The following is a 22,958-nucleotide window of genomic DNA, read 5'->3' on the forward strand; positions in this document are numbered from 1 at the left end:
ACTATTTTGGGTTCATTAAATATGCAATTAATTTTTTTAGTCCTTGGTATATGTAAAGTGCCTAGTGAACAGGTAACAGAGATATAGGTACATATTCTTATGTAGAAAATTCATATGTACAAAATCATATGTACAAAATTTTGAGTGCAAGATAATGTGCAAGGACACCCTGTGTGCTTCTTTGTTGTCACATTTTAAAATTTACAGTTTGGTCTCAGTGTGAGAGGTTTTGTGAGGTGATTTCAAGGACTAGAGTTTGAGATGAAATAAGCAAAAACACCCATACACTTGAGGGAGAAATACTGCATTGGCAGAATGATGGGTTTAGATGACATTTTGGGGGGATTTACCGGTAGTACTCTCCTTCTTTGGTTTCTAGTTTTCTTCTGTTGTAATGTTTAAACAAATGTTGATTGATTATACAGAGGTGAAAATGATATCTTAACAAATACATCTGTGATAGTAATGAGGATTTTGGTTTGTTTGTGTGCTCATGGATATTATTTTACATGTGTTACTTAAAGTAGAAATCTTTAGTAGGCTTATCAGCAGTAAACATTATATTTGCTTGATTATTTATGTAACGATAATTTTTACCCTTTCTGATGCATACCAAATCGTTCTAGGCAACTTACAACAAATAGATTACAATTTCACAATAAATATCAAGATAGAATGTAATGGAGTTAGAGGGGGCAGCATGGATAAATCAGTCTCTTCAGGTATCATGGATAGAATATTTCTTCTGGTGATTAATTGTGATGCTCTGAACTCCTGGGACTCCTACTGAGAAATAGGTGATATGGAAAATTTACCCCGAGTTTAATTTAGAGTTGGGTAAGTAGCCTTGTGCTCACCCATAAAATCAACTGTGCCTCCTGAGAATTAAAGTCAAATACTCAGAATTCTTCCAGGAGGTTCATTCAATGTTTAACTTTACACTTGAAAGTTGCAATGCCAGACTCAGCACAGGCACTGGGGGATTCTAACAACAGTGGGAAAGATCTGGATAGGTCTTTACTTATGCAAGAAATGGCATTCTATGCATTCTTCCCCACACAGGTTCATGGGCCTTGCCTTGACAACTAAATCTGTGACTGTACTGTTACTTCATTTTCGTCTACATAGAAATAGAAGCTGCATATTGTTTTGTATGTAATGTTTAATTTAAACTTTCCCTAAAGTCCTTGTGTTAACAGAGAAGGTGGACTGGCTTTATTTTTGTTTTTGTATTGTTAGAGAATATTAAAAAAAAAATAAGCAAAGCTTGCTCTGATGTAATTCTTGGTTCTCTTGTTCTTCCACAGCTAATTCAAGTCTTCTCGGAGGTGGCGGTGGTAAGTTTGGCCTCTTTTCTCCTAAGCGTTGCAAGAAACAAAGTATTTTTTTGAAATAAAACTCAATCAACAGAACATTCAGACTGAATAAACAGGCAAGAATTTGACCACATGCTATAAATTTAAACATTTTCAGTTTTTACATTACAGATAATCACTATACACCCTGTCTAGCAGAGGCTAGGAGTTGTTTTTGAGCATGGTAATTATGTAAAATAACTCATAGGTTGCTATCACTATAATCTGACTAATCCCCAACATAAATGCAAAATGCCTACTTTGTTGAAGATTCATTTCATACCGGAAGAATTCAGTTTGGGGGAAAAGAAGTTGAAGGGGCAGAAGGTAGGAGTGTTGGGCTTGTGAATAATTTGCCATCAGTGGTTGTTTCTGTTTTAGATGTATTGTAAGTTATTTAAAGAAGAATCTCAACTGATACTTAAGGTTTTTTGTGCTTTACTTGCTCTGAACTGGTGAGAGTCCCTAGGCAGCACCGGTTGTGCTTGTAGACAAACCTGACGGCAGTGTAAGCTTTTGTGTGGACTACCACAAGTTAAATCACGTCACCAAGGCATACACCTATCCGATGCCCCGCCTGGATGACCTAATAGAGACCATCGGCAGGCAGGTGTCATTTTATAATCTGTCTAGACTTAACTAAAGGCTGCTATCAAGTGAAAATGCATCCTGGGGACCAAGAAAAAACCACCTTTAGATGTCTTCTAGGGTTATATGAATTTAAAGTGATGGCCTTTTGGACTCTGTTCTGTTATCCCTCCTGATCAAACTTCTTTAAGGGGGGAGGGATGTGGCGTTTGCCCATTCTCTTGGAAATGTCTGTACAGGGGGAGAGAAAGGGTTAATAGGTAGACCAGTAGAAAAGCCCAAAGGCGGAGCCTACCTGTTTTTAAAAGGCTTAGCTAGAGGTTTAGACAGTTGGGGAAAAGCAGTTGGAAGACAGTTGGAAATAGAGAGACAGTTGGTTTGGTTGGTTTCTTGTGGGTGGGAGGCATGGGAGTCAGAGTGAGTTAGAGACAGAGGGGAGACAGAGATAGTGAATTGGATTACATTGTTTCAAGGTATTTAAAACTTGTTTGCTTTCACAATAAACTGGAATCTTTGTTAATACGTTACAACCTGACTGAGTCTGAATATATTACCGGGGAAACGTGGTTGGTGGCGTGGAAGAGATAAGCCGTGGTGGTGCAGGGTCAATAGTCCGTGGAATGACCGGGGGCTCTGTGCGAACACCACAATATGTTATAAATATGAAAGCAGTAGTCACATTTTCTAAGCTTCTGTCTTGGCTATAGTTATAAGGGTGTGATGATCTTCTGCAAATGGAAAGGGGGAAACCATTTGAAAAGCTAAAGGCCACTTGATGCTTTTAGTGTTGGAATCATTCTAAGCATTGTACTTGTATGATTGACAGCATTGAAGATTGACCATTTTGAGATCAATATGTGCTGGGTCAGTCTTCAAATGCATTTGTTGCATCATTGAGATGGAAACAATATTTTAGGTACAAACCTAACCTTATTTGTGGATGAGGTTACTATTACTTTTATTGTGGGATGGGGGAGAGCGTGCCAAATGCAATGCTCTCTGCCCCTGCAGCCTTGAAGCTGCCTCTGGAAGCAGGAGAAGGGTGTCAGTGACTCTGAGCTGGCACTGGGTACATAAGCCATCCTACTTCCTTCTCCAAAGCTGGTTACTTAGTTTTCCATGGAAGTTATGTGTCTTTGATTAATTAACTTCCCCCCTTCCCGTCTCTTTTTGATATGCTCTGAGTTTTGACAGTTCAGGATATAGCAGAAAGATGTGATGTTGGGAAAGTCTCTGTCTTAAATGTGCCATATATCTCACAGCATTATCAAATGCTATGTTATTTAAGATATTTGCCAGCCTATATTTGCCATGTGGTCCTTTTGGTTCTAATTGTGTTGCAATTTGAAAGCATGTGAGAACTAATGAGGGGCAAAGAAAGTGGAGTAACAAATTTGACTCAAAACACCAGAAAGCTCAGATTAATTCTGGTAGGCTACACAGTATTTATTTATATCTAATATTTTTAAACATTTATTCCTACCTTTGTGGCAATTGTGTGATGCTCCTCATTCTTACAATAAGTGAGATGAGTTGAATTTTATTCCTCAGAGAGCTTGGATTGGATTTGCATAGGTACTTGGTACTTTCATCTTGCTAAAGAGCACTTCAGTCATTACCCACAAATGCTGATCATTTTTACTTTAGATTGACAGTAAGGCTTTTTGTCACATTTTCCTAGTTTAACAGCAGTTGTTTTTTCTAGAGGTACTGTAACCATTTCCTGCCAGTTAAAAGCAGAGGCAGTATTCCTTTCTTCTAGCTATGCTTTCCCCCCTGAACCTTTTCATATCCAAAGAATTAAACAATATGGGCACAACAATATACAAAAGCTAATTAGTTTGAAGTCCTATTTATTTCAATGCCAGAGATTTAAGGACATGTTTAATCCTCTGATTGAGATCAGTGGGACATAAGTTTTGACTAGGTCATGACCCATATGTCTACATTTTAACCTTGACTCCTATCATTATTTGGATACTTAATAAGCTTGTTAAGACAATGAGACCAGGGCATGAGCGTAACAGTCCTCTCTCTAATAGTGATTTCCATATTTCCTCTGAGAGTGGAGGTAAAATATAGCCATAATAGGTGGGAGCCACTGATAATCTTATCCTTAATGAATTTCTCTAATCCTTTTTATAGCCATCCAAGTTGGTGGTCACCACTACCTCTTGTGAGAGGTGTCCCAGTCCAGTTTTATATTTTAGCAATCTCCAGAATAGAGTCATAATACCAGCTGTATTCTGAAAGCCATTCTTTTGGTAATTTATAATTTGAATGCTTTATTAAGGAGAATTTTGGGAAACAATTTTTTAAATAATTGATCAGTATTCTTATTTCACTGTTCAAGTCTTAATTAATTTCATTATATTCATCAATTAAGTGTCTCGATGTTTCTTTCTTACTTTCTTTATGCTGGTAGGAACGAGTGTATTGCCTAGACACAGACTGTTGCTAAATATGAATTGACTGCATAAAATATTTGACCTGGGGGCATTTCCCCCCCTCCTGTGACTTGACATGGCTGCTAAAGTTTGTCAGTGTGGCATAGAAGAACTCAGACATCTGCCAGGGGTCCTTTGATAAGCTTTATTACCTGCCTGAGGACAAAGCAGATAACTGAAATTTCCCCTAAGGGTAAACCTTATGAACCGTGCAGCAAATTACACTTACATTTTTTGTCAGAAACCCAAGGAATACATATCTGACAGAATGGAATTGTACACTGTTCTTTCCCTAGGTTTTGAGGAGGTCCCTTAGGCCTTTTCATATAGTCTCATAAGAACACAATACACTGAAAATAGCTGGAAATCTAATTGAGACAGTCTGTCCATTAGCTCATTTGTGAGATTGCACTGCACTCACAAGCAGGCATTTCACTTGAGCAGTTGTTTGTGCAACTGAGCCTGTGCCTTGCAGATAGACTACTTAAAATGGTTCTAAGAGAAGCTTCTTCCTTGCAGTTTGCATAGACAGTTCTACCCAAATTTATGGGGAAGTGAGAACCTCTTTTGTGTGACAATATTCTGGTTTAATAAACCTATTTAATAATAAACTGAGATTAGATTCATTCATTTATTTTATAGATCACCCTTATGGAATAAGTTGTTTAGGGCAGTCATACAACATTCTTCCCTAAATCTTTGTAAGACAGATATGTGCCTTCTGGGGATGAATTAAATCTTGCAAATCTGGCACTGCAGTGAGAGGTGCTGTTACTTGACCCGTTTTCAGTTTGTCTTGCCATCGTAAGGAGTCCTTGTAGGAGAAAACGGGTTTTCCCCCCACACATGAATATCATTTCTTTGTTGGAAACTGAGTGTTCACTGGTGTTCACTATTACATGATTAATGTACACATGTCTACGTTCCATGTTATCCACCCAAAGCCAATAACTAAAATCATTGGCAAAAAGAGAGAAAGAAATAAGTGTTTAGCTTTAGCTGACTAGCAGCCTTCATATTTCCATTATAATGTCCATTAAATGGGACAGAAGGCATGGATATATTGAAATCTTTTAAGATTGATGTTATTTCTAAAACTGCCAATGTTATGAGGAACTTTAAATATGTTTAGCATGTAGCAGTTCCTGCAAACCCCTTTCTGAGAATAACAGCATCAAGAGGTACCTGGATGAAACAGGTGGTATCTGATAGCAAATTGTACACTAGGGCTGCCATCCGTCCGGATTTTCCCAACTGATGTCAGGGGTTTCCTAAAAAAAAACAAAAATCTCAATTCGGGGGGGGGGGCAGTCCTGATTTTTACTTTTTGAAATATGGCAACCCTATTCTAGATATTCCAGGCTGACTGGCTTTATTTAGATTTATTTTATAACTTTTCTGATTCCTCCTGCATATGGTTGAAACTGATCTCACTTAAGCAGATCACCTTCCTGCTTCTTAAAATATCCAATCTGACTCTTTCAGATAAAGCCAATCCCAAATCAGACCATTTAATCTGGCCCAAGCCATAACAATCTCCTTTGCATTAAATTGGAACTATGAACATCAATGTTAGCAATGTCAAAGTAAACAATTATTTTTTTACTTTAGGATTTTTTATATATTTTTATCAGTTATGAAAACATTTTTAAAAATAACATTAAACCCCTAGAAAATCCAAACAGAAACTCTATTACTCTCTCCTGCTTCAACCCCCAAACTCCCATCGAAGTCAGTCAGACCTACATACTGTTCCCCAACAGATCCTTTTTTATCCATGTACCTTTGAACATTATTGGAAATGGATGGATTTTGGGGGGCAGTCACCCCATAAATACTCCAGCAGTTGTAAAACTGGCACTTTTGAAAATGCCACAACTTTTGTAAGATGTCTAACTATCCAACCATTTGTACCTTACGATGTAGGTATTTAGACATGGGCTCTTGGAGTATGAGAGTTTTGTCTTCTTGCTGATTATATACATGGTAGGACTCTTGTACACGTTGCTTCCTATAATGAAATCACTAACAAAGAGAGCTATGAAATTTCCCTTTGATGTGTTGTAGGCAGGAAACAATGTATTTCTTTCAAATAACACATGAACTTGTCTTCTGTTGGCATCTCTGGATATTTTGCAGCTGTACCTAATGGAGTCTCCTGCATGCTTGCTTTCCTCCCATCATTTTCTGAAAGTGAAATCTCTTTGCTGATTGTTCTGGTAGACGTTTCAAGGTGTGCTTTTCATTCTTCAGTCACCTAGGTCATGAGTGTTGCTGCAACGTCAAACAGTGAGTGTTGCTGCAACTTTAAACAAATTACTCCCCATCTGTATCAGGAAAAATGGGAACACTGTATGCTATTGCAATGTAAAAGTTTGGAAACAGCAATGTTAAAAAAATAAAATTAACAGATTGCATTTACCGGTATGTGTGACATGTTTGTCGATAGCCATATTTCAGTGGTGCATCATTCGTCAAGAAGAATTTGGTAGATTTGCTTCGGGGCATTAAGTAATAAAATCATACTAAAAATACTTTTAAATTGTGCTGCGGTACTAGAAGATGGAAGTAACTACTTTTCAGATTAATACTGCATTTTGTCCTGATTGTGCTTTTTCTCTAGCAAGCTGTGTAGTTCAGCTACCGTTGCTTTGCTTGTAGTGAAGGAAAGCATAATACTGAAGTGAAACAAAAATAAGATTGCATTGTAATATTTTAATGACATGATGATGATCATATCATAGCTAATCATACATCGAAAGACTGAGAAAATGTACCCTAATAAAATGAAAGTATTCTGGATTATTTTTATATACCGGTAAATAAAATCCTTTCTCACAATAGCTGACAGATAACTTTTGGATACACAAATTAGAAGAGGTTTGCTGATAAAACTTTTATTGTGACAGTCCTGATTCATTATTATTAGAAAACTGCAAACATAGCATAATTGTTCAAATTACATATCAGCAAATTACATATAGGAAATGAACAATTAATTAGAGTGCAAATTTCATATTAATGTCAGCTGCTTTTGCCCTTGAGAGCTGATCTTTAAGAATTGAATTCATAATTTCAATCCAAAAAGTACCATTGAATAAAAGGTATTTAATTTAGCTGTTTAGAGGTAACATGTTTATTTTGTTTACATATTATATATTTTCTGTTGTCTGTATACCTCACCACACATCTTTATTGCATGTAAATTGATAGGTGATAATATATCCAATCACTTTTGAGTACGCCTCTCTAGTTATATACTATAGAAATGATCTCTGAAACAGTGACATTGCAGATGCTCATATGAAGAGTGTGACATGTGCTTTTTCAGTCTCGCTAACTGTTGTGCAGACACTGAAAAAGGTTAGTAAGGATAACAAGCTAGCATACATCAAAATTACATCTATTTATTCATGTGTAGACTCATATTCTTGTTTAAACAGATAACAAAGTTCTTAGGTTTCTTTGGCTGCACCTGCATTTCATCCGTATCATAATTTCATTGGGATACCTTTCACCACTTTAAATGGGTACAATTCAGAGAAATTACTGTTCCCTAACTATGTACTTGTTCTGTTGGTTTCAGTAGACCTTAGGGTGTGTGTCCTTATTTCTGTTGAATTTCATATTTACTCTTATAGTTAAGGAAGTTTCCTGATTTATAGTTAATATAGGAATGAAAGAGATGCTAAATAAAGTAAAATAAAATAAAAAGGTTATTGCCAGGCAAAAAATGTTGCAACTTCTAGTATTTCCTCGCAGTTTGAATGTAAATGAGAGAATTTCCCAGCATTTTCCTTTTTAAATCTAAATGAGAGAATTTCCCAGCATTTTCCTTTTTATTGACTATTGCGTCCGTTGGGAATGATTGTTTTCAAGAGCGTCAAGAATCCACAATCTTCCTCATTTACCACTAACTTCAGATCAAGTTAAATAGCTCCCATTCTTGTTTAGATCCCTGCTGTTCACTTCCTTCCATTATAAAAGCGACCCATTCACTTTTGTCCTATCTATAAGATAATTTGTCGTTTTATTCTTTACTTTGGGATGAGAATGAGGATGGGATGCAATTGCCCTAGCTAGATCTTCCACATTTATCTATTCGGTGTTGTTCTGCAGTGTTTAAAGGATAGTTAGAAATACTTCACAGTAGTCTAAATAAACATCATGAGGTCTTATTTTTAAGATGATTGAGATCACCGAAGGAGATTAGCTTTACAGCCGTTAAAAATTCAGCTGTTCAGTTGAGCAGACATCTCAGGAAGGAGGATGCTGCTATTTTGGTATTAACTGTAATAGGATTAGTAATCTAACAATGGGTAATAATAAAAATGCAGAAATGCATAGATTCCTTCCCTGATTTGAAAGACAAAGTGGAAAATATAGATAAATACAGCAGGAGAAACAGCAGCATGCTGGCAAGTAAAGATTATGGCTCTGAAAAGACCCCACAGCAGTTTACTGCCTATCAGGAGAAAACCGCTTTCTTGATCCAGTATGTATAATAACACGCCAGAGGTCACCGTGATTCCCATGGACACAGTAGCACCCTTCAGGTCTTCCCCGGTGCCCACAAAGCTCCACCTTTTCACACTTCCTTTTGGAGGCTCAGAATAATTCTACTGGATCCAACTTTTATGCAGAACCCTCATAAAAGAGGGGTGTGTGTGTGCATGTGCACTTGCTTGGAAGAAGTGAAGAGATGTGACCAGAGGGTGTGGTGCCCATGGAACTTGCTTGAGTGTCCAATTGTGTCCTAAAAAGGTGGACAAATTGTTCTATGCTTGTCAGGCTAATGAACAACTTAAATATATGCTCTTGCCTGATCTTTTCATTTGGCTCTTTCCCATTACATTATCTGACTGGCTAATCTGCTATTTGTTTTATCCTCCAGTCTGCTGCACTTATGGAGGGTTCTTATACGGTTTAGAACCCTAAATTGTGGTAGGGAACCTCAATGACTATAGGCGGCCTGCTAGATGCCTTCCACAAGTTGTATGTGTGTCTTTGTGAGATAGTGAGTGAGTGAGTGAGTGAGTGAGTGAATGAATGGGGTGTACGTGTATGGCCATCTCCACCAGTGGCATGTGACCAGTTGAAGGGCTGGGCAAGGGTGAATGTGGCCATTAGGCTGAAAAGGGTTAGCCACTCCTGCTTTAATAAAAATGGAAAGCACAGCTGCAGATGCCCTCTTATAGCCAATTCATACTTTTTGCAACTAAACTAACATGGACAGGATGAGCTAAAAATTACAGTGGATAACCATTCTCCCCTCTTAGTCTTTGTCCTGCAATAAAACTTGTACACCTTTAATAGATGTGCATAGGATGTGGAATGGAAATAGTAAGAGTAAATGAGGAATGACCCTGTGGTTCAACAGTCATTGTCCATTTCACCTGACACCTGGAAGGCAAGAGAAGGAGCTTCTGCCACATATTAGATCTCTTATTCCTACTTCCTATTGCATACCTACATCTCTCCTCACCTTTTAAAAATTATTTGCAAGTATCCTTTTTCTCTTACTCTTCATCAATTGCTTCAGTGACTCGGGTAAAGTTAGATGTAGATTGGAAGGGCTGTCTGTTAACCCTGGAAAGCCAATCAGGTATGACAAAATGTTGAATGTTACAGGTGGGTAGCCGTGTTGGTCTGCCATAGTAAAAACAAAATAAAAAATAAAAAATAAAAAATTACTGCTACTGGAAAGAATTTTTGATTTTGTTTTGAAAATGTTGAAAGATCAACATAGGTTTTCTGAGTTTCTGGACCCTACCCTTATCCAACCAAAAGGGTCTGTTTGATGTACATGTAATTAATGTTGAAAATTAAATCTTAGCAACTGGCACCATTGACTCAGGCTCACAACTTAATAATAATAATAAGAGTTTGGATTTGATATCCTGCTTTATCACTACCCGAAGGAGTCTCAAAGCGGCTAACATTCTCCTTTCCCTTCCTGCCCCACAACAAACACTCTGTGAGGTGAGTGGGGCTGAGAGACTTCAAAGAAGTGTGACTAGCCCAAGGTCACCCAGCAGCTGCATGTGGAGGAGTGGAGACGCGAACCCGGTTCCCCAGATTACAAGTCTACCGCTCTTAACCACTACACCACACTACAGTGAACTCATACAACTTCTCTTGCTCAAAAGTGTCATGAACATGTTCTTCAAATGTAGTTTATGTTCTTAATGTTCACTTTTAATACGGTTGATAGTGATACACCAGATATTCTCTACAGCATCAACTAAGAGACCAGTCTATACTTTCACATAGGGTAACTATGGACTATCTCAGTGGTTGACTCTGTTCCTTGATGTTATGTACCATTTATTTTTCTCCTTTCTGTGGAAGGCATTTAGTTCCACAGAATGTCAAGAGCCAGCACTAAATAGTCTAATTGCTTAGCTGGCATTAAGAAGCCCCCAGATGTAGTAATCAGTTCCAGTGTGTAGAATTGTTAATTTGTAGTGAATGGTAAGCATATGGAGCTGATTCAAGAACATTTTGCCTGGGTGTTGTTGTTTAACATTATATTGTGTTGGACTAATAACACAACACTTTTAAAGGAAAGAGCAAAATTTATCTTGAAGTATTGGCAAAGGGCAAACTTTACTCAAATTTCCCTAACAAATCTTTCTGTAAAGTCATGCAGTGAGCCTATATTTTGGAATAGTCTTCCAGATTATATGACTTGCATAATAAAATACCCATATTTAGGTTTAATGCACATTTCTCAGGTACAAGATTGCTCACACATCTATTTTTATATTTGTTTTGGCAATATTATTTGAATCTGACAGGTGAATTAGTTCCTCACAAAATTAGATAGTAGATGGTAGATATTCAAATGATTTCTTGCCCAGCCTCTCTCAAACAAGGTAAAAAACCAGAATATTCAACTTGTCTGATATGTGGAAAAATATGCCTAACTTTAAATACGGTAATCATAGGAACTAAATGGCAAAGGATGGTTTCACAGTGCAGCCAAGATTATGTCTTCTATACTCCAAAGCACCTCATTACTAATTAAGCCATCTCTATATTTATGGACCTATCATTGTCAATTGCAAACTGAATGACTCTGATTTGAACTCATGAAATAAAATAGTACATTTTATATATACAGTGCTAAATCCATACATGCCCTCTGTTCATTAGGTCATGTTAGAACAAATTATTGCTGGGGATGACATCTTACTGTACAGATATATGTTTAAAAGTCACATGTACAGTAAGTCACCTGTAGTTTACCGTATATCTTCATGACCAAAGACTGATACTCTTTTGTAGTATTAGACTTACCCTGTCTGTTGTCTTTATATTGAATTCAAACAGCCAAGGAATCTGAATCTACTACTTACTTTGAATAGATACTTTAAAGAGTCCCCCTTGTTTTAAGATTCAGTATTTCATGTTTGGCCTTTTTCTTCCACTTGCAAGTTCCACTTTCAAACTCCACCCTTTTGGATGCCATTTCACAAATGTGTTCAGAGGCTTCCACTTTTGAAGGTGTGCTTTTAACTAACCTGATTATGTGTTGCATCAAAGCAGTGTGCTCCCACTGAACAACTTGAATACCACAAATGAAATATACATCAATTGATTACAGCATCATATGCTTAGACACTATTTCATCAAAAGGGCACTTCGGGAACAGAAACAGATATGGTGAAACACAGTAAACTTTGAAAACATAAGATATTATCAAGTTTTAATATATGGGTGTGGAACCCTTAGCCTGTGGGCCTAATTAGGCCCACCAAGCCAATTTGATGAAGTCAGACCCACCTGCTCTGTACCTGGTGTATATGACGTCTGGTGTGGGTCAAGACTTTAAAGCAGAGTGCAGGGCTTTCTGTAGGCACTGACAACCAGCTGGTGTTAGGGCTTGAGGAGAGCCCTGTGCAGCTGAATCCCCAATAACCAGCTGGATTTGGCTGATATGCAGCTAAGGGGGCTTCCTCCAGCACTTTGAGCACAAACTGCTTTCTGTTGAAAGAAAAAGGGGCTTATTTAAATGCTTTCTTCACAGAGGTGAAAATACTCCATTTTCTAGATTGGTGGTTACAAGAAGCCTCTTTGAAAACTCAATCCCAGCACCAATCTTCTGATCAGCGCTGAAAATGCATCTGATCAGCAGTTACAGCAGCCTGCTTTGAACTTTGTAAGGAGTAATTTTATGTCATCGGATCCCTGTTTTATTATTTCTCTGTGTGTAAGTGCTGACAGTATCCAGTATAGTGTAATGTAGTATGGAAAACAGAGATAGAATAGTTCCCTCGGCTAGAGGTGGGGTTACCCATCTCTATTAGATTGTGATCTCTGTTAGATTGCACTTTTAGTCTTGATTGTAATTAAACTGTACATTGCTAAATGAACCTTAATGGAAATGATAGAAATTGGATAGGAAAATTCTTAATGGGAAGCATTCCTACCGCCAGATGAAAGCCCCCAAATGCATTGCAAACAATTTCAAGTGAATCTCATTACTGGATGTAGGAGAATTCCTGTGGAGTACTATAGAATTGCATCTCACTCTGGGCACAGGGAAGTGTTGGCCAACATATATGATAAGGAAGTGGGACTGTTGTCTTGGAGGTGTGTGCGGTGACATTTAGAGAGGGGGAAAGCAAAACTTTTGAATAGTGGTAATGTGTATTAACTGAAGCAGGGTAAGGTTCCCAAGTGATAATTAAAGTGCTTTAAAACGCATGTGTGATTTCAGCCTTACACTCCCTTTCATCTTCAATGGGAAATCAATTTTGTCATGGTCAGTGACCTGCTTGACAGCCGACTACTGTGTCATTGAAAATTCCTCATTATGCCATTCATTTCGTTTATGCCTTAGTCCCCACTAGCACACCACCTGGATAGCTACATAATTAATGGGAACTTCAGATAAATTTTTCATAACTCTCAAGGTTCATTCATACTAGCTAACGGTGACCAGGCTGAATTAATATAAGCCGAGGTGCTTTGGTTTGTTTGTTTGCTTTTATTTCAATGACACTTGCTATTAGGGAAGCAGTATACTTAGCCATTTTTAAAAGAAGCCTAAATAGTTAGTTTTCTTTTCAGCAGTTGCTCCCCAAGTACAATGCTGAGTGAATGAATCAAAACTAAAGGTATGTACCCATGAATTATATTAAGGTATGATCAGGGCTTTTTTCTCTTGCCATTCTAAGAGAACAAGGGAGAAATTCATGGTGAGCTTTGGCATCTCTTTTTCTGGAAAAAATAGCACTGGGTATGATATTAAGGTATGTAGATAGGCATGGTTGCATTTTCTCTTGGACCAATACTATCAATCTGTCAAAAGTTCCAAGTTTTGCCAAGCTGTGTTTTTCCTGTGAAGTTTAAGAACATCATACTTGGTCCTGTAGAACAGCATGGGTTGGGGAACCTATGGCTCACATGGACTCCAACTCCCATCAGCTCCAACTCCCATGGGTTGACAATTCCTTTATTGCAATGATAGGGACAAGATCCATCCCTTTGGGGGCTGTCCAGCTGATATCACTATGTCAGGACTTTCCTTGCTCTATATTCCTTCCACACATGCCTTAAATCTGCTCCAGAGGATTGGGGGAACCCCTAAAACAGATTTAGGGGGAGAACATTCTGTTGCCAATGAGAAATCCTTGTGCTGACAGAATAAGAGATGCAGTGCTACATTGGGTTCCATCCTAAATTTATTTTTAATTAAATTTTCCTCTCCATTAAACTGCTTCCCTATTAGGCTGAGAATGCTCACATGTGAATATCACATTGTATATTTTCATCCACAGACAGAGGAAGCAAATGGGTGCTAATTTGTAGATGAACATTTAGTAACCCAGTAGCTCCTGATCTATTTTTATTTTCTCTTGGTCACTTTCTTTTTCTTTTCTTTTTTAAACTAACTTGTCTTTAAGAAAATTGATCATTTTCAATATTTAATGAAATCTATAGATTCCTCTAAACAAAAGACCACAGAAAAATTAAAACAAAATATTTTAAGAACTAATGATCCTGTATTTTAATAATATAGATCACTTGAAAACTGGTGAAAACTTAAGAATTTATTCATAGATTGCCCTCTTTAACAGTGCAGTCCTTTATATGTCTACTTAGAAGAATTCCTACTAATATCAATGAAACTAAGTACTTGGTAAGTGTATATAGGATTGTAGCCTCAGTGTATATGGGTCAAGTTGCTGAAGATCCGTGATCACATTTCCTGATCCTAAGACTCTTTATTTAAATTGGAGATGCCACAAGAGATGTCCTGGCACTGTGAGTGGAGGCAAGATATCACAAAACTTGATGCTTTTATTGCAAAGCATGTAGACTCAGACAGCTGTAGAGTTCCGCTAAATCTTCCAGGATGAAGCATTCACTGTCTCTAGAGGATCTGCCATGACCTTCCTTTCCTCTCAAGTTTGCAGTGTTTCTGTAAGCTCAAAATGTGTCTTAAGCAGGAGTGAATGATCCCCAAATCATACTAGACATATGTTCAAGCAACTGGAGTAAGAACAAAAACAAAATATACAATCTTCTCCGGGAAGAAGATAAACAAAGCTGAATTGTTTAGTGAGAGCAGTCCATATATGCAACACTAATACAGAACTCACTATATAACTGAACTTGTAAGATGAAAGTTGAAGTTGGAGAGAAATAAAAAGTGCCCTATTGGATCCATCCAGAGGTCCATCTAGTCTTTTAGTTGTTACTTGGGAAAATGTGCAATGCAGCTTTTCCCATGCAAGCATTCAGATGCTTACCGTTAGATTTAATAGCATTTTTTTAAATAAAAATTATTGGATTTTCCAAATTAAACCAAATACAAATACCCACACCACATATAAGACAACACAATACACCCATTACACACAAATCAACACAATTACTTAAAATCCTTTACATCTTTAAAATCCTAAGCTTGAGACTTCCAGATTTAATAGCATTTTAAGTGAAGGTGTAACAAGGTCAGAACTGTTGTCCTCTTGATCAATATTATAAATAAAATGTGATGATTCTGCCCCTCACCCCGGTCTTGTGCTATCTCTACGAGTGGACTGCTAGTGGACTCTCTAGCCTGACTTAGCTCATGAATGAGGCAAATCTTTTATTTTAGAGTAACCGCCAGACAGTGCAGGGCAAGAAGAATGCTGTTCCTGCTGTGCAAATGAAACAGACCTCTTCCTTACAGAGAGGAGCTATGTGATCGTTCATGTTGTCTTAGTGTTGCTTGAGGCAAGAGCTCTCAGGAAACAAGGCAGCAAAGCTTTCTGGGCTCACGACTATCAGAATGTAAAGCTTCCCAACCAACTCTAAAGCGGGGTGGGGGCCTTAGTCATAAAATAAAGTGTCGAAGCAGCACAAGCAGTGGGAACTCTGCGGGGGATTTCTTGATTTGATGCACTTGCTCTTCTCCCATGACTACCCTCATTTTGCCAACAAAAGGGCAAGGCAAGCTGAGCAATCCTAAAAGAAGACGGAATTATGGGCAAGCTGACTTGGGTTTCTAGCTACAGGTGCTTAGGTACCCTGGCATAAATTTGTTTCATTTTGTGTTAGAATGGAATGACTGCTGATTGAATTGTCAAGTAATTACATGCTTAGATTAGATAGGAAGATAGATGGTTTTATTATGCAGGGTTCCAGCAGATGTGTAGAAGGCGCTCAGCATAGTTATAACAGCAGTTGCCTTGTTTGCCCATAGAAAATTACCCTTGTGAATAATTATTGGAAATTGAAAAAGATTGGTATTGGAATTTTCTTTATTGGAAGTTTTTCTTAAGGTATATGTAGGTTTATGACAGATTTAAAAGAAACTACCCTAAAGGCACACATTTCTTACTAACTGAAAAATCTTCAAGTAGTCAGCAATCTTTTCTTTATGTTTCCTTGTAAATATATACTTCAAGAATAAGAGGGACCTTGTTACTGGATTTTTTTGTTTTGTTTTGTTTGAGAATGCACATTAAATCATTACTCCATCTCTCTCCCCATTCTCCCAAACATTTTTTTGTAAAAACAAAACCTGGAGAAGTCTATTCCTGCATTGGTATTGTATCTGAAAAGAAAGTAAAATAAAAAATAAAAAACATTCTCTTGTTCAGACCACCCCTTTTGATTCTTTTGTTCAGACGACCCCTCCTTTGCATGTTGTCATTTATAGATGCAAAATGATATCTCTAGGGAACCTGTAATCTTCTTTTTAAGACCAGATTCTTTCAGCTGCTGTAGTTCCCGCATCTCAAACTGACAGAGCTCTGTGTGGTAAATTTTCAAAGCAGTATCTAGGTGATGTTGACTAATCCCATTATTTAGTGAAAAGATTTGTGTATGTCTCTCCCAAATATCACATTGAAAATTGACCCCTTTGAGTCATACTTATACCAATATTTTAACTTTGTTCTTTCCCATTAAGATTAGAAGGCTAATTTTGGATGAGACAGTCTGGAAGAGTAATGATTATGTAGTTGACTTGGATACATTTTAAAGAGGAGATTTGAGCTTGGAGCTTGTATTTAAAATATATATTATTTTTATCTAGTACAAAGCCCTCTTCACACTGTGATGCTGAGAGGGCATTACTCTCACTGCATCTATGAATAGCATGCTTATTAAGAAATAATATATGTTTGAGGAGTATAGACATGTTTGTATATTCCATATTAACTGTAAGAATTCATAATTGAGGAGACCTGAAATTGTGGTTCTGTGGTTAATTTATTAAATAATTGGGATCCTGCCATTCAAAAATGTTTTTCCATGGTAGCTTTACAACACACATGCTTTTACTGATTGTAATTTGTCTATCAGTATCAGAACTCTGATAAATTGCATACAAAGTCAGCATAAAGCCAAATTCAGCAGATACTAAAATGGTTAAAAGACTTGGAAAATGAATTTGATTTTACTTGGCATGGAAAAAAATAATAGTAGGTGTCATAGGAAAGTATTCCACATCTGGGCACCACCAGTGAAAGGGACCCTGCACTTGTAGCCACCACCTTAGCAGTGAATATCTGTTGTAGTATATCAGGAAAGAAGGGGTTGGCAATACTTGGTAAAGTGTTTGAGTGGTATCTGTAGTAGTAATATGTGGTGTGGGTGGCACTGTGGTCTAAACCACTGAGCCTCGGGCTTGCTTGAGCTCCCGTTGCTCTGTCCTAGCTTCTGCCAACCTAGCAGTTCGAAAGCACACCAGTGCAAGTAGATAAATAGGTACCGCTGCGGCAGGAAGATAAACGGCATTTCCGTGTGCTCTGGCTTCCGTCACGGTGTTCTGTTGTGGCAGAAGCAGTTAAGTCACACTGGCCACATGACCCAGAAAGCTGTCTGTGGACAAATGCCAGCTCCCTCGGCCTGCAAGTGAGATGAGTGGTGCAACCCCATGGTCACCTTTGACTAGACTTAACCATCCAGGGTCCTTTATCTTTTACCTATAATAGTAATAATAATAATTTATTTATATATTACCAATCTGACTGGATTGCCCCAGCCATTCTGGGTGGCTCCCAACAAAAAATAGTAAAAACACACTACAACATCAAACACTAAAAACTTCCCTAAATAGGTCTGCCTTCAGATGTCTTTTAAAAATCACATAGCTGTTTATCTGTTTGACATCTGCTCAGAGGGTGTTCCACAGGGCGGGTGCGACTACCCAAAAGGCCCTCTGCCTGTAAAGAAAGGAAGATGTATTCTGAAATATTATGGTGAAAAAAATCCACATCTGACCAAGGGAATAACTACCCACATAGTATATCTACACCCATATAGGAATGCAACTGGTTTTTTTTTTAATGTGAGATTAAAGTTGTTTTATTATTCTGTTGTACGTCACCCCAATCTCCAAGCAGTGCAAGATTCCAGGGCTTTCAGGCACTTACCCAGGGTTTGTGTGTCTTATTGGGAATGAGACACAATGGAAACTGTGGTGTCCTTAGGAGATAGATAGATAGATAGATAGATAGACAGACAGACAGACAGACAGATACACACACACACACACACACACACACACACAACCTGAGCCTGTGATGGAGGGGATCACAACATTAACAACTCCAAAGGGTCTTGTTTCTCCTATAGAAGCATCCTCAATTTAAAACATTGTTCTCTAACCTTGCTGTTTTCCCTCCAGCTTGCTGCCTTCCTTACCAGGCCACATCTTTCCTCTCAACTCCCAACTCTGGCATTTGTCCTTCTCAATATCTGTGAGTTGAAGGAAGGGCCTCCCCCATTTATCGTCTCCCACAGAGCCCCTTCCTTTGTTCTTCTTACACCTCACAAGGAGGCTAGCCTGGCTGTTCAAAAAATTAGAAGCTTTGATCAGATTTCAACACTTGCTGGATTCAGGACTTAGAGGAGTCTGGCACCCCTTTTAACACCCCAAACTCATAACAACACATTTCAGTTCTTATTCTCTGCTTCAATATGAGCTCACAACTGTGATCAAGGCAAGACCTCTCTCTCTTCTTCTTACTGAAGAGTGATATCAATTTGGACAGGCATGGTGACTGAACGTGGTTTGGTCAGAATGTGTGGGGAAGGCTGGCTGATTCTTGTAAGTGCATGTTAATAAAACAATCAGCCATATTTGTTAACACAGGAACTATGTTTTTTCTACAGTGAATTCAGATTTCAATTGTTTGGCTAGATGCTTAATGGTCTATGCCCCCCCCCCAATAATAATCAGAATCACTGTGTGCTTTAAGAAATACTTTATTAGTCTTCAACTTCTACCCGCCCCCCAAAATAGTGTCTGAATGTATCAGAATGCTCTTAGAGGTAATTTGTGCTCCTTATATTAGTCAATTAATTGCCTAACAATAGGAGGCAAGCTGGAAGGTAATAACCCTTTTCATAGTTACTATAATTTAGTTTAATTTAAGGCTTAATGCTAGGTGCAGGAGAATAATGGTGGCTATTTCCAAAACAAAACCAGTCGTTTCCATCTAAAGACAGTAATAGGATTTTCATTATGGTGTGCCTGACCACAGAAATGTATGTAATTTTCATTGTGAAATTTGTTTCATTGTCAGCTGTATTCTTTTAATTGTATTAAATGAGCTATAATCCATCATATAATGTATTGCATTTTTGTTTATAAAACCACTGTACTGTATTTTCTAACATACAGTATCTGAATTTGGTGAACCGGTTCAGTTGTGAATGAAGGTGGAAATGGGAATAATTTTTTTAAATGATTTCCTTCACCACATTAATCATGAAAATGTCACTCTTGATATACCTGCGTAACAGATGTATTTGGGTTGGAAGGTTTCTTAGATTATCAACCGAGTTACAGGTAGGTAGCCATGTTTGTCTGCCATAGTCAAAACAAAATAATTTTTTAAAAAAATCCTTCCAGTAGCACCTTAAAGATACCAGATAGGTATCTGAAGAAGTGTGCATGCACACGAAAGCTCATACCAAGAACAAACTTAGTTGGTCTTTAAGGTGCTACTGGAAGGATTTTTTTTTATTTTTTGTCAACCAAGTATCCTTGAACATTTGACAAGAAAGAAATTAATAATGTTTGAGGTTGTCTAGGCCTAGGATACAGTATCAACAGTTCGCTGCTTTGGCACTTAATGTGAAAGGAAGATAGGAAACTCCGAAGGTGAGGAAACTTTTGCATGGGATCATGTTGACTTGGTTGGGTGGTGTTTTGAGAAACTGAGAAATTAAATTTACATTTCAGTAAGGAAAAAATGCTATGTGCTTGGGTAACATTAGAAAAACTGGAGTCCATACAATTTCAACTTACAAGCATGTGCCAATGCCATAGCAATCATATATTTATAGTCTTTGATACCGAGATAGTCGTGATTAACTTATCAGACTATTGTCTAATCATATAGACAGGAAAGACAATCAATGAACAAACTCCCATGAACATTATAGAAACATACTGATGTCAGCCTTTTTTACTGCATTGCCTAAGGAGTAAGTACAATTTAATAAAAATCTGGTTGTTGACATTTTTTCTCATTATTTTTTTCAAAAGCTTATGAAGGAACTTTTAGTAGAAAAGTTGGTCATTTAGATCAGAAAGGTGAGAATGTTATTAAGATGGTGGCAGATGGATTGAAGGTACTGAAGGCAAAGAAAGCAACCCATGACTTATGAATATCCTATCTGATGTTGAAAACCTTTTAAAAATACATTTATTTTTAAAATGTATGTGTGTTTATTTTCTCTCTTCTAGCTTTTCTAACTGAGCTATAACCGTCTGAATCATATCATTACACTCAGGATTAAATCTGAGTGATAGTTTCAGAGAATTTAGCCCCAGAAATTCTAGATTCCACTTCTAAATGCTAGATACCCATTTTTGGAAGAGAATACTTCTGAACATATGCAGATTGCATTTTCTTCACTACCTAGCTTAACACATTCGATTGGAGCAAAGTTTGATATCTTCCAACACATCAGTTTATAAATTAACTACTGGTTTCCTTTCCAAATGCCCAATCCAATTGCCTGCTTCAGTCGAATGCGAGAGCTAAGATTTAGCTCTTCATTATACAGTGCCCCTTAATTACAATCTAGTAATAGCTTTACAATTGGGTAGCATCTCATAATTTCCAAAGTTTTTATAGTATGTTGATGTTAATATAGTTAACTTGGCAGTCAATTTATCTATGTCAGAAAATGCGAAGGAGAGCTCTAAATAAAGAAATAAAAACAAAGCTATCCATTTCTTCACTCCTTAGAGATGTTGTTATATGAATTCTTGTGTATTTGGTAATTAAATGGATGAAAATGAAGTCTGACAATATATCTTGTAAGTGTGCACCAATTTTATTTTATTTTTAATTGAATGGAGTTTGCACCTTTGAAAAAATACTTGTCTTCATGGCTTTGCATACAAATGTGTGATGTTTTTCACTATGAACTGTGATATTTCCAGTCTGTTTTCAAATTATTTCTGTATTTATCAGTCACTTAAAACTTCTTTTCATTACACTATCAAGCCATGCTAATTATGCATCTGAGGGATTTTGCCTTGCCTTGTTGTCATACCCAAGCTTTAATTTACATAAACAATTAATCCTTAACCCTTGTCTTAGTGTTTTGGCGTATGGGGGGGGGGGGAGCAGGATTGAGGCATTTATAATTTTAAATTTGGATATACCAAGTTATCTGTGAATAACATTTTTAATACCTCCATCAGTTAGATGATGATGTTGAAGTTGTAATATTTTAAAAAATCTATTACTCAGTCATGGAGGAATTTCTAACACAATTTGTGATGTGTCATAGAGGTCCTCTGTTTTAAGAGGAAGAAGTAAAAACAAAAATAAAAAGTGCTGACCTACACTAGCTTCCTAGAACAGAGGTAGCCTGCTGTGCTCTAGACTGTGGGTGAATTTAACAGTATGGTTCAGTCCACAGCATTTTTATTCAGAACTAAGCCCTATTGAGTTTAATAGGCCAGTGAACTATGAAAAGCTCTGCTTATGGGGAAGAGGTTAAAGAAGAAGACAGGGCCCCCTATTTTTTACAAGTGCAGCAAATAATTGTTTCTCCACTTCCTTTTGAGTCATGCTGAACTTCTATCAGGTTCCTATCTCCTGCAGCAGGCATGTCCAACTCCCAAGAGACTGCGATCTACTCCCACTATAAAAATAACCTGGCAGTGATCTACCCATTGGATTGACTAAAGTTGTTGAGCTTTTTAGGGGGAGCATTCACCAAAGTTGTTGAACTCCCCCCCCCCCGGTGATCAGTCAGGATCACGTGATCAACCAGGGACGCCCCACCATTGGCCGGTAGATCGTGATTGACCGCTTGGACATGCCTGCCTTACAGGAAACAGTATGTTGCTCAGGAAGTTCATAGTGACTAGGCCTAGTAACACAATGCAAAAAGAGGTCTAAACTTCATAAAGCCCTCTCCAGGATCATGGCTTGGCATTCCTTCTCTGTAGCTCAGTGCAGGCTAATTGGTGATGAAATGTGACAAATAAATGACTTCCGTCTAGAGTGTCACACGCAGAGGTAACGAGGCATCTGTCTGCAACATGAACATGTCCTGAAAAGCAAGTGTGGAGTAGCCAGGTTTACACAAAGAGAACCCTCTAGAAATTGCATTGATCAGCTTTTTGACAGGGAAGGGCAAGTGGCAGAATTGAGTAAATCCAGCCCTCTCCCGAAGAGCTCATTGGTATAATTTTAGCATTTTTGAAAGGGTTGTACTGGGTCAATACTTGGACCATCCATGTGGGAGTCACTTTGTGTATGCCTTTCTCCATCCAGCTAGGAATCCATGTGGGTAAGCCTGTTTGTGCATAGTGTTCCTAGCTAGATTCCATTTTTGGAACAAGTACGAAATGATTGGCCTGTCTTAAGTAATGTTCAAATAGTTTCGGTAAATAATTGTAGATTGGAATGTCAGCTAATGCTTGCAAGTTCAGATGAAAGGGTTTCTGATTGGGGTGTGTTGTTGTCGTTGTTTGTATGTTGCCCTTCAACAAGTATTTCCAGGGTGATTCATATAAAAAAAGTTGTGAAGCAGTATGTGAAATAAGAATTGCATAAATGAGAGAGGAGTCCATAAATGAGGC

At 37.7% G+C, this 22,958-nt stretch overlaps 1 protein-coding gene and 1 long non-coding RNA gene across 3 annotated transcripts in view; one reads left to right on the forward strand and one right to left on the reverse strand.

Annotated features, from left to right (window-relative positions):
• MACROD2 (mono-ADP ribosylhydrolase 2) overlaps positions 1-22,958 on the forward strand; it is a 756,429-nt gene that overhangs the window by 136,169 nt on the left and 597,302 nt on the right. For both annotated transcript variants that reach the window (XM_033142884.1, XM_033142885.1), the window contains exon 4: positions 1,308-1,337. In XM_033142884.1, coding sequence (XP_032998775.1) covers positions 1,308-1,337 — 30 coding nt within the window. The remainder of the gene's footprint in view (positions 1-1,307; positions 1,338-22,958) is intronic.
• Positions 1,145-3,691, reverse strand: LOC117043337. The gene is made up of 2 exons (XR_004426176.1): positions 3,427-3,691; positions 1,145-1,358 (listed from the first exon to the last, which is right to left on the reverse strand). It is a non-coding gene; the product is annotated as an uncharacterized LOC117043337 (long non-coding RNA).

Source organism: Lacerta agilis, chromosome 3 (genome assembly GCF_009819535.1).
Source record: "Lacerta agilis isolate rLacAgi1 chromosome 3, rLacAgi1.pri, whole genome shotgun sequence".
In the NCBI taxonomy this organism is placed as follows: Eukaryota; Metazoa; Chordata; class Lepidosauria; order Squamata; family Lacertidae; genus Lacerta; species Lacerta agilis.